We start from the raw sequence: 14,003 nt of genomic DNA, 5'->3' as shown, positions 1-14,003 counted from the left end.
CAAAAGTATGGGTATCAAAGTGTACTTTAAGTACCAAAAGTAGAAAGTACTCACTATGCAGAATGTCCCAAGTTCAAAATGTATACAAATCTTTTGAAAATATTTTCAAATGGCCACAATATCGGGCTGAAGTGGTTAATGTGTGTTTTGTAATAATAATCAAAATCTACAAAGTCACTATAGTAAATAAAGTTTTCAAATAATTGTAGTGGAGTAAGAGTATAATATTTGTCGTAATGGAGTAGAAGTAAAAGCAAGAAATTTAACATAGGCTACTGAAGTAAAGTAGCCTACAAATACCTCAAAATTCACCCTTTGTCAAGTCCCGCCCGTGGTTGTGCCCCTCTTCGCACCCATTGGTTGCCGTTTCGTGGTTGGACAAAAATCCTCTCTCTCCATCCACTACCATGTTTTTCAGTTGCTTCATATTGATATTCTGTGAACTCAATTCTTATTTTAAACTTGGTGTCAGTAAAAAGGAACATCACAGGTGCAGCATGGTGACTGGGCATATCATGTTTGTTTTTAGTTTTTTCCAAAAGATGTTTTAGCAAATTCAATATAAAGTCAGGGACCAATCAGAAGGCTGACAAAGGGTACCTAAGTACACTACTTAAGCAAATGTAGGCCTACTTACTTTCCACCACTGTAAATGGTGGAAAGATATGTGCGTATCTTGATTTAAATTCATGAAGGTGGTTGTTTTGACTGGGCCTGTGCTTGTGCTTGTGCGTGCACGCGTGTGCGCGCGCGTGCGTGTGTGTGTGTGTGTGTGTGTTTGTGTTTTGGCTGTGTGTGTTTGTTCTCAGGCATGCATCAAGACACATCTTCAGATGGATAGAGATGTGTCCATGGAGATTCCTCCTGGCACGGTAATCGCCTACAGGCTTGTGGAACTAGCCATTGAGAAAAATGGTTTCTTTGGTAAGCGTGTGTGTGTGTGTGTGTGTGTGTGTGTGTGTGTGTGTGTGTGTGTGTGTGTGTGTGTGTGTGTGTGTGTGTGTGTGCGCGTGCGTGCGTGTGTGTGTGTGCGTGCGTGCGTGCGTGCGTGTGTGTGTCGTACGTCTGATGATAACACAAAGCTGAAATATGTCACAGCAGATGTGCTATCTTCGGCATGGAAGACCATCTGTGTTTTATCTACAGTGTATTTCTTTTTTACAGCACTTTGTAAAACTTGAGTTGTAAAATGTGCTTTATAAATAAAGTGGATTGGATTGGATTGGATTGGACGATGAAGTGTAAATCAAACTTTTTCACAATCACATCTTTTGGCCTGGTACTGTATATGTATATCTGGAATTTATTTGACTTTTCAGGGTCACATTGATGACCAACCATCTAAAGAGCAACAGGCACTTTATTCCCTCAATTAGATGGAATTGATGGCCACCTCTGTGGTTGCCAGTTGGTGGCCTTTCACAATGTGCCTACTGGTTATCTCTCAGCAGTAAGCTGAGAGAAGTAAGTAAGCATTCATTCTAATACAAATTTTCATTTTTGAGGGGCGCTATCCCCTCTTATGTCCAGCTTTGAGGGTTTGTGTAAACACAAACATTAAATGCCATTGACAATGAATGGCCAGCTTTGAGTGTTTGTCCCAACACACACATTGAATGCCATTGACAATGAATGACCAGTTTTGAGTGTTTGCGTAAACACAAACATTGCGTAAACACAATGAGATGATGTATGATGATGTACGATGATAAGAGCGCCCCTCACTTCACACAGGTGTGATTTTTGTCTCTGTCTGTGTTCATGTCTGTGCATGTGTGCATACCTACGTGTGTGTTCTCAGAGCTATGCCTGTATGGTAGCCATGGAGACATTGAGTCGGATTCGATGATGTTGGATGATGGACTGGTTCCCGGTGAGTATCCATTCACTCACTCACTCACTCACTCACTCATTCACTCACTCACTCACTCACTCACTCACTCACTCACTCACTCACTCACTCACTAAAAATAATGTATTGCATAATTGTACTTGCACAACTGTTTACACTATGGCATTCTTAATCTGCAGAGTTAGAGAACCTGTCCCCGCTGGCAGAGCTTTCCCAGTCGACGCGCTCTACTCTGTTCCAGAGCTTCTGTGAAGTGATGAAGGACAGAGATGCTCTCTCAGATCTAGAGAACACGGTGAGTGACAAAGTCCCTCCCCCTCTCTCTAACTGTCATTCACCTTTCGACTCATTTTGTAGTTAGTTTCTCTTTTTCATCTTCCATTACTTCCTTATTTGTTTGTTCTTTCATCTGCCCATCTGTCTTGTCTGTCTATTATATTTGTTGTCTCTATTATCTACTTGTCTCTACAAATAGATAATATCTTCTACGGATGGCTTTCCCAAGTGCAAACCTGTGCCAAGCACAATCTTTGTTTCATTAATAAGCCCATCACCAATGATCCTTTTGTTTTGAGTTTTATCAAACTCAATACGTCCAGGATTAATTTAAATGTAAAGAAAATTTCAAGTAAAGACTTAACTCTCGCATATATAACTTCCAACTATTCATACAAAACATCCCTATTTCTATCTGAATTATATTCATATGTTATTGTCACGGTCACCTGTCTCTCTGTAAATCACGTTGTCTTTCTCTTTTAGTTGCAGGAGTGGCTCACAGGTGATGCACCAGTGGAAACTGAACAAAATGCATGTGTATATCTCAGCAACTCTGCAAGTGCCATATTGGACCTGCTCAGACCCGACCCAGACAGCCACATGGAGAGTGATGGACCTGGGACCCCCGGGAGCCCCCTGACAGCTGTTCATCTATTGGTCAGCGCCATGGAAGGTTAGGGCTAGCCTCGCGTAGCGATACTAATATGACTGCGTGGATATTAGTTTTGCAATGTCCCGCCCCATATTTGCATACTGGGCCCTGGTTGGTTATAGCCTGGATCCAGACGAATCTGGTTGACTCGTCACCACTACGGCCGTGAACTCCTCCCACAATTGAGAGGGGCCAGACTAAGGGTGCGTTCGGAAATGCGCCCTGAACGCACTGGTGTGCTCTCTTGTAGTTTGTTTATTCAGTGCACTCGGTGCGTTGTCGTTCGAAAATCCAGTGCGCTGCGCACCGGGTGTGCCGAGTGCCCGCACTGAGCGACCCTACCCTGAAGCTGGGGTTGTCCAGTGTGAATCGGTGTGATTGCGTCACAGCTGTGGTCGTTCGTAAATAAGGCACACTGAACGCACTCTGTGACGTCACCGCCCACCACACTCAACAAACTGACCACATTCCCGGTGCGCATTTCCGAACGCACCCTTAATCTGCCTGGTGCAATCGAAGCCCCCAGCAAGGCTGGCCAGTGTTGAAGCTGCGAGACGTAGTGGTGAAAGTTGGAACTGCAGGCGGGCCCCTGCATTTAGGAAACCCTGTGTAGCTGGGGTTTAATGTTGAGCGCTCGTTTGCACTTCTGCATTTGACCACCAAAGTTTGGTGGTCAAATGCAGAAGTAGAGTGTTCTTCCGGCCGGGTGCTTCAAAGCGCCACTGAGCAACTTTCTGATCAACTACATGATCAGAAAGATAGGACTCATACAGTTCTATCTTTTTTTTTAAAAATTGTTAATCTTTTTAGCAGGAGTGGAGATTGTTTGACGACTCACACTGGTGTTACTCTTTGGGCTCGTAAGGCTTTGATTGGATACTTTATTAACACGATTGTTAAAAGCAGCCGACCTCAGCCCTGCTTTGATGCGCATCAATCAGTCTCTATGTGATTTTTTATACTTCTGCACAATGTAATCTAACTTCTCTATTGTGTATTTTTGTAGCATTACCTGATGAAGCACTGAGCCTCCTCAGTGAGTGCAGTCCTGATGTTCTGAAGGCCTTCAATGACCTGGTCAGTCTAACACTGTCTTGTCTGTCTGTCTGTCTGTCTGTCTGTCTGTCTGTCTGTCTGTCTGTCTGTCTGTCTGTCTGTCTGTCTGTGTTGTGTTTATTTAATCCATCTTCTTGCTTGGTCCTTCCTTCACAGTTGAACGTGTTAGATCTGAAGGATCAGAAGAAGAGCTACTCTCCTGTTCTTCTGGAGTCCCTGCCCCGCCCCCTACAGGGTGACGAGGCTTTCCATTGGGTGCAACAGCTGCTCATCACGTCCAACGTGAACCTCAGGGGAGAGGCTGGACAGCTGTGGGCGGAGGCAGGAAGTGAACCGGGAGTGCTGCCACTGGTCCTGTGTTTCACAGTGCAAGGACTGTCTGCTCTGTGTGATCAGCGAAACTAAGGACGCTTTTCTGAGTGTATGTGTGCTCACGCAGTACGCACTCATGTATTCATGGACATCTGCACGGATGTGCTTGCATTCAAACGTTTTCCTTATGGGTTGTCAAGTATCACGTTCACAGGCGTGAGCTCCACTCTAAACATGAATCATTAATGTGGATCAGCTCGTATCGTGTCTAGGCTGACAGATCATACGATATGCAACTGTGACTAGTGACATGCTAATTTATTAGATTAAGCCTAAATACTAACATTGGTCCAGGAAACAGTTGTTTACAGTGAACGGTGCTCTAAAGAAACACTGTTATGGGCATCCAAAAAACAAAGGCATCCATAAAAAGGGGTGACCTCTTTTTGGATGAGTCAGGGGCAGGGGCAGCCCATAGCTGGGTGGTTAGTCAGCTCACCTGGGGAGCCAGAGCCCCTTGGTTGTCCCAGCCAGGTACGATTCCGGTCAGCAATGTGTGTCCCTGAGCAAGACTCTTAACCCTGAATTGCTCCCTATGAGGGCTGCGAATGGCTGCTCATACTGCTCCTAGTTCTTATAGGATGGGTAAATGCAGAGGACGAATTTCACCTATGTGCATATATATACTAGTATATATACATAGAAATGTGACAAAAAAACACCAAAGTAGTGGGGACTATTCTATTCTTCTACAACAGTTTCACACACACACACACACACACACACACACACACACACACACACACAAACCGACACACACAAACACACAAAAAAATTAGCCCCTCCCAATTACAACAAGAGCTCCGTCTTTAACTGTTTACAGTACACTACAAGATAAATACACTTGGTGTGACTGGAGAAAATAAAAAAAAACCTGCTCCACCGGTCTAGTCGCACACACACTGACTGAAACTGTTTCCCCATCGTCTCCCTCCACATCATTCATATACAGTACCCAGTATGGCCACCTGAAAGTAGTCTAAAGACATGACAATCACACCTACTTCCACTCCAACGTCGTATGACCTCAGCTGTAATGGAGTAGGCCTACCTATCGCAATACAAGATTATTTTGACCTACAAGCCATAATTATTATTTTAAAAATAAATTGTATTGTTTTATATTCAACTGATTGGGCATAACAGTGGAGATAATACAATTATTTCATTTGTACATGATATAAATAATTGTATTTTAAACTTCCTGTACAGGCTAGATTAGATAGATAATGTGGGATTATTATTGAATGTAATTATTATTGAATTGCCCGAACCACCTAAACCAGGCGAAGAAGTAGCGACTCTACTCCGAGTCTCTCTTGCGTGACTGAACTTCTCACCCTATCTCTAAGAGAGATGCCAGCCACCCGTCGGAGAAAACCCATTTCGGCCGCTTGTATCCGCGACCTTATTCTTTCGGTCATGACCCACACTTCATGACCATAGGTGAGAGTAGGAACGAAGATTGCTCGGTAGATAGAGAGCTTTGCTAGAGAGCTTTGCCTTCTGGCTCAGCTCTATTTTCGTCACAACAGTGCAGTATACAGCGACTGCAATGCCGATGCCCTGCTGCTCCGATTCTCCACAGATATCCTGATGAAAATCCATTGGTGACACAGATGGTGACACATTGGTGACACATTGGTGACACAGATATCCTGATGAAAATCCATTGGTGACACATATCGTGACACATTGGTGACACAGATATCCTGATGAAAATCCATTGGTGACACATATGGTGACACAGATATTCTGATGAAAATCCATTGGTGATTGCAACACACATTGTGCAGCAATCGCCTAAATATAGCATTAGTTAGCATGTTAGTTATATAGTGTAGATTGAATTATCATGTAAAATGTGTCAACAAATACACTGTCTATGCACTGATTGTTGTTTGCTTTATACCAGCTGCTTTATGTAATGTTACAACAGTATGTAGGCTTCAAGGTAATATATTGTGATGTTTGATCATGTTAACGGATTTCAATATACAGTAAAATGTCACATTCCTTGAAGTGCTGGCATAACTGTCACTGCTGCTGTGTGTGTGTGTGTGTGTGCGCGTGCGTGCGTGCGTGTATAAATCCTAAAATATAAATACAAGTTATTTCTCTTTCTCATTGTCTCTGTTTTTTTGTTTTTTTTATTGCCAAATGGTGGGAAATCACATTAGGTGGGAAATGAGGAGTTAACTCGAGACTCTCAATAATTCAGGAGAAAATACATTTTGATTGTATATGACCTATGGTCTAAGCAGCCTGGTGGATCTCTCTCCATCTGGTCTGATTGTATATGACCTGGTCTAAGGCAGGCTGGCGGATCTCTCTCCATCTGGTCTGATTGTATATGACCTGGTCTAAGCAGCCTGGTGGATCTCTCTCCATCTGGTCTGATTGTATATGACCTGGTCTAAGGCAGGCTGGTGGATCTCTGATTGTATATGACCTGGTCTAGGCAGGCTGGTGGATCTCTGATTGTATATGACCTGGTCTAAGCAGGCTGGTGGATCTCTGATTGTATATGACCTGGTCTAGGCAGGCTGGTGGATCTCTGATTGTATATGACCTGGTCTAAGCAGGCTGGTGGATCTCTGATTGTATATGACCTGGTCTAAGCAGGCTGGTGGATCTCTGATTGTATATGACCTGGTCTAAGCAGGCTGGTGGATCTCTGATTGTATATGACCTGGTCTAGGCAGGCTGGTGGATCTCTGATTGTATATGACCTGGTCTAAGCAGGCTGGTGGATCTCTGATTGTATATGACCTGGTCTAAGCAGGCTGGTGGATCTCTGATTGTATATGACCTGGTCTAAGCAGGCTGGTGGATCTCTGATTGTATATGACCTGGTCTAAGCAGGCTGGTGGATCTCTGATTGTATATGACCTGGTCTAAGCAGGCTGGTGGATCTCTGATTGTATATGACCTGGTCTAAGCAGGCTGGTGGATCTCTGATTGTATATGACCTGGTCTAAGCAGGCTGGTGGATCTCTCCATCTCGCTTTCGCCTCCATCTCATCTAGCTAAGCTATAAAGACTGAGCTGCCTGAAGTGGGTGAAGGGTGGAGTTTCCGTTTGTGTTCAGAGTTCTATAGAAACCCCTGCGTGTGTGTCGGTTTGTGTGTGTGTGTGAGGGGGTTGCTTAACCACTTCCCTTACACACATTGCATTTTGTGCGTATTTCGTGGGTTTGGTAGTATATGAAGGCACCGCACATGTCTGTGCCTGCATTTCACATGTATTCTGTCTATTGTCTTAATACATTGCCAAGATTAGTGGACCTGAACGCTGAAATGGTCATTTTAATTTGACCGCGCGCGTGCGTGTGTGTAAAGAATTAATAATTATACATCACTTGCTATAATTTGAATTCATAGCGGCATATCTTTTTAAGATATGAATAATGATAATGAATATTTATTGATTCATACTCAAATTCCATTTTAGGTTTAGTGTTTGAATAAACTAAAATAACTAAGGTTACTGTAGCAACATTTTTCATGTAAGGTATTATGCCACTATAGTAACTATAACTTTATAGCCATAGGCGAACAACATAAGTCAGTCCTTTTTTATTGTATCACTGGCAAAATGGTCATACTGCCACCATGCTATCTCTGAGAAATACATTGTTTTGCAGTTCTTGTCTTTATCCACTTGATGTCAGCAGATACACACAGAATTACACTGCTGCACTCATTTTCTTCTTCCACGACCACCTGGATGTTAGCAGTAAAGAATCACTTACAGTCCATGCATGGGCAACTGGCGGCCCGGGGGCCACATGCGGCCCCCACCTTCATTTAATGCAGGATTGCAGGTTATTGATTTCAGCTGTTAAAACATTCAAACATGACCCACGTCTATATTAGTAGCTTAGTATTAAAATGTTATTGTATTTTTATGTCCAATGTATTTGTATTTAACTTCATGTTTGTCAAAACAAGTCAATAAAACACATCACATGAGGACCGTATTCTTTTCGATACTGTAGGCTACATGTCCCCCCACCTTTTTTTACTTAAAAAAAACACTGATTTCCTTTTTTTCATAGAAGTGTATATTTGTAGCCTACGTCATTAAATGTTCTGATTAATTGAAAATGGGGGACCCTTATGTAAACAAGTCTTTGTGCTTTTTATGGTTAATGGTTATATCCTCAAGTAGCAGTTTTTGTATTATATTGACCTGTAGGCCTACTTTCGTTTGAAATGTTCCCATTCTTAATTTCTGCATACTGTGATAGTGTGAAAATGTTCAATCAAGCAAACCAGATTTGCCAAAACGACGACGTCAGGTGTAACAATATTCAATAGGTCACTATTTTCGGTGAAACACCGCACAGTCGGTAGGTTGCGGCAGGTGGGTGGAGGAGGAATAGTATCGATGACTGCTCGCCAGTTTGTCTGCTGCTACAGCTACACCGACCAGACGCACGGTGCAAACAGAGTATTAACATTTATAATATCTATGGTATTAACCGCGACAGACAGACAGACTTTTGGCAGCAGAACTACTTTTCGCAGAAAAGTAAGCATGGGACCGAGGCTAACTCTTCCTGCTACTTTGTCTCCACCTGGCTGACAACTGTAGATGAAGCGCGTGTCGCCAGTTTGTAGCCGGACGGTGTGGTGTCTCCTCTCCACGTGCCGTGCGTCACTTAAACATCACCCATCCCGACATGTAAAAAAGAAAAACAATTTAAGTTACACACACGACTACTACCGCATCTTCCCCTTTGATATGCTTCTTCTGACATAACGAGGAGCGGAGGAGAAATCACAGAGGTATTTTTTTAGGCGTTATTTAGCTATTGTTTGTAGCTAATTATGTGTTAGCTGTTTATGTTAAATTATCATTGTGACATTGTATCAACAAAATAAGTTGCCTGTAACCTTGTAGACACCCAATTGACACTGCAACGAGGCTATGCAGAGTTAGAAATCCTACCGTGTCGTTCATAAACCCATATGGGCCTGCCCTGAAACTGAAGTTATCAGCAAACTCTGGAAGGCGCCAATTTGGGAATTATCAGCCTAATTCATATTGCTTGCATTTTCTTTGTAGAAAATACAGCATTAATAGTAGCTAAGCATAATACTGTCAAAATAACAAAATGTAATGTTTTACTTATGTTAATCATTGTGTGATACATGAGTCTGGCCTGGGTCATTCTACAATTGGAGGACATTTGGGATTCAGATAAATAAAATAAAAACCTACCATTTTCTGTTATGTACACATCAATACATTATCAAAAGCTTGATTGGCTCACCTCAGGCATTAAAGACATTGTTTATTAAATGTTTTATTTATCGTTTGCTGTACTTGCAACACTGTTACCAACACCCAGGAACCTGAAAAAGTATCATTTAAATAGATATACTTCCTTTCCCATTAGGTGAAGAAAGTAACATTCTCTCGAAATAACCATTTGATTACAGATATGAGTTGATTTAAATTAATTTAAGCAACTTTGAAAATCTATTGTGAGCTGATAGCCATTTATGATAAATTATATTGTAATAGGGCTTAAATTAGAGTAACAGGGTGAATAGCTACATTATTTTTCATTATAGATCAATAAGCAACTGTGACAAATAAATGCTTTTTGTATTGTAAAGTGGCCAAGGCTCCAAAAAGTTGACAAGTCCTAAGATGCAGGGTTTTGTATTTTATTTACCTCTCCAGTGCAGGTTGTGTAGCCTGGGCAAAATAGTGTAAAAATGCCCCATCAGGAGGTGCTACGAGTGCTAACCGTAGCCGCTAAACAACAGTTTGTTTCACGAAAGGCGCCCTTGGTCGCTTTTAACGTTTTCCAGCCAGTCACTAGTCCCCCGTACACAACGGGGGGACTGGCCCAGCTGGTGCAGGAGGGTGTCATCCCATGCAGTGTAAAATTTACACTGTAAATCATCCCTCGGTATCAAACACGCATCACACCACCCTCCCATCGGAAGTTAGGACCTACGATTGGTGTGGCTACTGTGAGCGCCCCATGTCGAAACCCCATCGGGCGGCAGTGGCTCAGGGGTAGAGGCCACGGTTCCCATCCAGAGTTGGTGTCAAAGTGAGCAAGACGCTGAACCCCTAATTGCTCCCGATGTGCAGGTTGGTGCCTTGCATGGTTTCCTCTGCCATCGGTGTATGACTGCAGATGTATGACTGCAGATGGACACTTCAGAAATATTCCCAAATCTTGCGAGAGTGTGTTGCTGGGCTATAACAATCAATACAACTTATGGGCTTCCCTACTCCATTCTTGCCCCAAGGGAGGCTGTTGCAATAACCTCGAGTCGAGACCCTAAAGCCAATTTAGATGTTTTACCAGGAACCAAGGGGGGTATGAAGCTTTCTAAAGAGGGCTAAATGATTGATTGATTGATGAATACTTTATTAGACAGAAATGCAAACAGCAACAGAGTACAGATAAACACGTGGTATGAAAGGATAACAGCAAAAAAGTCCTTTCGGTCTAGTTTCCATTCGAAACAAGAATGGAATACTAGCAACAGACTCTTTAAAACAGAAGAAAACACAACTTTCCAAGAGCAAAGCCAGATTCACTATTTGAAAAGATTTTGTGCTTGGGACCAAGAGAAGATGTTTGTTGTTAGAATTACTCATTCCTACACATTACCGTTGGGTCTTCTAGCCAGTGACATAATAGTGAAAATCATCTGTTCCTCATTTTGCTGGGGACTGTCTGGAATCCCCTCAAGGACCCCTGGGGTCCTCTGACCACTGCTTTAATCCACTGGTTTATTTTTATGGACGTGATTTTGCTCTTGACCTTAGTATTGTGCATGCAAACAAAATAAAAATAAATACAGGCCCACCTATTAACAAAAGATCAATGACACTTTGTTCTGCTGCTGTTCTCCTTGAAGAAGGCTAGAGGCTAATTTATATTTGGCGAATGAACCGTAGAGTCACTCGACAAAAAAGTCACACCCGTGTGAAGTGAGTGGTGCAACACCATGTGGGGGTCTCCAGGGGGTCCCCGGAACTTCCAGACCCACAGGACAGCCCAGGGTGCCGGCCCGGTTCTGGCGAGCCGCCCCGCGTCAGGACACATGGAACCAGGGACACAGCCAGAGACACACAAAGCTCCGTATAGGAGTGGTTGCAAAAACTCACAACTTTTCTGCTGAAAACACCATAATGAAAGACATTTTTGTACAAATGGTACAAAAAAATGTACCATAAGAAAACGAAAGCGAGAGATGATTGTTGGCATGTGTGGTAGTGCTCTGTATACTGAATGCACGTGTCCACAGTGCACACTCAGAGTGCATTTATTTATACCTGCAATTATATCAGGTTTTCTTTCTCTGTATTTTTGTTCACCCCCCCCCCCCACCTCTCTCTCTCTGTCTCTGTCTCTCTCTCTCTCTCTGTCTCTCTCTCTCTCTCTCTCTCTCCCCACAAGGCAGTGCTGGGCATAAGATGCAGGTCCAAAGTGGTGTTCAGCAGACGGAGCCCCTCCCCCTGGGCTCCCCTCAGTCGGGGGCCAATCAGCAGAGTGAGCCGCGGGACGGACAGACGGACGCCAACTCCAGGCCCTCTGCTGACAGCCAGATCAAGGACACTCAGCCAGTCAGCCAGAGAGACGACAAGAAAGTAAGACACGGCCACTCAGTGGTACAAATTGGCTGCGGGGTGTCCGTGTGTGTGTGTGTGTGTGTGTGTGTGTGTGTTGGTCCACTGATTAGTTTTCTGCCTCGCCAATGAGCTGTTTGAATTCTCTGAGAATGAGGGAGATTTACTCATTCTCTTTTTACACTGCTGGGCGGGGAAGCAACGCTGTTTTGTGTGCGTTGCTGCGTCATTGGTGATGCGCTGTGTTTTGTTGGCACTCTATGGCGCCGATGTCACACATACGACATCGTCAGCACGATCTTCTAACTCACTGCCGTTCCTGGTTGTAAGCAAATGTGAAACGCGGTGGGTGCCTTTCTTACACATAAGTAAACCTCAGCTATGATCTGTACATGACTGCATACATATTGCCTATAAACACAACCAGGGATGGCCACAGTCTTAGGAATTTAATTTGATTTAAATAGGACATGCTTTAAAAAGGTTCCCTCCTTTCCAAATGACCCCCCCACCCCACGACCAGATGGCCTGGCCTTCAGCCACGCTGTAAAAACCAAGACTTCCTTATTGCTACTACATCTGTATTCAGTCCGTCCGCTCTCTGTGCCCTTCTCCTACATCCAGAGTGACAGTAAGGCCCTTCCTGGCTCTCTTCCATCTCCCAAATGTCAATCACGCTTTCAGACAGCAGCCCGAGTCTCTGCCCGTCAATCACCCGAGAGTGTCTACTGCAGGCCTTGGAGACAGTGTCAATGTAAACACAAAAGATAGAGAAAAAAGCATGACGCCTGTAGCTGAGAGGAGGGGGACTCATGTCATGGCACGCTGTATCGATTGGCACAACATGACTTTGGAGTAGACATTAATCAAAATCGACATCATCACGTTTTCTTCAAATATAATTTATCTTTGCAAGGTGTAACCGGCGCTGAAACAGCATTCCGACCGTGTTGATACTTAAATTCTCTGCGGTAAAAAAACCTTTACTAATGAGATTATACAAGCTACAGTGTTCGGTTCAATGTAAGGGGACAATATTGATGCTGGAACACTAGCGCAATATATGCCTTCATCGATGCAGTAAATCAGGATGGTTTTGATTTACTAAACTATACCGCCACCAGGGACCACACAAGTCTGATTTACTAAACTATACCGCCACCAGGGACCACACAAGTCTGATTTACTAAACTATACCGCCACCAGGGACCACACAAGTCTGATTTACTAAACTATACCGCCACCAGGGACCACACAAGTCTGATTTACTAAACTATACCGCCACCAGGGACCACACAAGTCTGATTTACTAAACTATACCGCCACCAGGGACCACACAAGTCTGATTTACTAAACTATACCGCCACCAGGGACCACACAAGTCTGATTTACTAAACTATACCGCCACCAGGGACCACACAAGTCTGATTTACTAAACTATACCGCCACCAGGGACCACACAAGTCTGATTTACTAAACTATACCGCCACCAGGGACCACACAAGTCTGATTTACTAAACTATACCGCCACCAGGGACCACACAAGTCTGATTTACTAAACTATACCGCCACCAGGGACCACACAAGTCTGATTTACTAAACTATACCGCCACCAGGGACCACACAAGTCTGATTTACTAAACTATACCGCCACCAGGGACCACACAAGTCTGATTTACTAAACTATACCGCCACCAGGGACCACACAAGTCTGATTTACTAAACTATACCGCCACCAGAGACCACACAAGTCTGATTTACTAAACTATACCGCCACCAGAGACCACACAAGTCTGATTTACTAAACTATACCGCCACCAGGGACCACACAAGTCTGATTTACTAAACTATACCGCCACCAGGGACCACACAAGTCTGATTTACTAAACTATACCGCCACCAGGGACCACACAAGTCTGATTTACTAAACTATACCGCCACCAGGGACCACACGAGTCTGGAACGATATAAGTCGGCAATGATGCATCTTTTCAGCGTAGCCTACTAGCTGTACGCAGTGCGGTAAGCATTACCACAGAACTAATAACTTTACATGTTTCAATCAATTGGTTATAGTAAACGGGCACTGGCCTACCGGGAAACAATTAAACTAGGCTGTACTGTAGGCTTTCTTGTTTAGTGCAGGGGCCAACACTGATATTTTCACAAATTGGTACCACCAAA

At 43.6% G+C, this 14,003-nt stretch overlaps 2 protein-coding genes across 5 annotated transcripts in view; both read left to right on the top strand.

Annotated features, from left to right (window-relative positions):
* Nucleotides 1–6,323, top strand: part of LOC306937798 (gasdermin-E-like) — a 13,992-nt gene extending 7,669 nt beyond the window's left edge. The window contains exons 6-11 of one of the 2 annotated variants that reach the window (XM_079521753.1): nucleotides 810–924; nucleotides 1,802–1,873; nucleotides 2,032–2,147; nucleotides 2,615–2,804; nucleotides 3,790–3,860; nucleotides 3,996–6,323. In XM_079521753.1, coding sequence (XP_079377879.1) covers nucleotides 810–924; nucleotides 1,802–1,873; nucleotides 2,032–2,147; nucleotides 2,615–2,804; nucleotides 3,790–3,860; nucleotides 3,996–4,244 — 813 coding nt within the window. In that variant the 3' untranslated portion in view covers nucleotides 4,245–6,323. Of the gene's footprint in view, nucleotides 1–809; nucleotides 935–1,801; nucleotides 1,874–2,031; nucleotides 2,148–2,614; nucleotides 2,805–3,789; nucleotides 3,861–3,995 lie in introns of both variants that reach the window. The other variant, XM_079521754.1, reaches the window with a different exon arrangement.
* Nucleotides 6,324–8,578: 2,255 nt separating this feature from the next.
* The window catches only part of LOC306937797 (RNA-binding motif, single-stranded-interacting protein 3-like), a 572,911-nt gene continuing 567,486 nt past the window's right edge, over nucleotides 8,579–14,003 (top strand). For 2 of the 3 annotated variants that reach the window (XM_079521751.1, XM_079521749.1), the window contains exons 1-2: nucleotides 8,579–9,004; nucleotides 11,650–11,840. In XM_079521751.1, the coding sequence (XP_079377877.1) occupies nucleotides 11,667–11,840 (174 nt within the window). In that variant the 5' untranslated portion in view covers nucleotides 8,579–9,004; nucleotides 11,650–11,666. The remainder of the gene's footprint in view (nucleotides 9,005–11,649; nucleotides 11,841–14,003) is intronic. The other variant, XM_079521750.1, reaches the window with a different exon arrangement.

The sequence above is a fragment of the Electrona antarctica genome (assembly GCF_951216825.1).
Source record: "Electrona antarctica genome assembly, chromosome: 15".
In the NCBI taxonomy this organism is placed as follows: Eukaryota; Metazoa; Chordata; class Actinopteri; order Myctophiformes; family Myctophidae; genus Electrona; species Electrona antarctica.
Note: the sequence above shows the minus strand (reverse complement) of the source record. Positions and strands in the feature narration are given on the sequence as shown.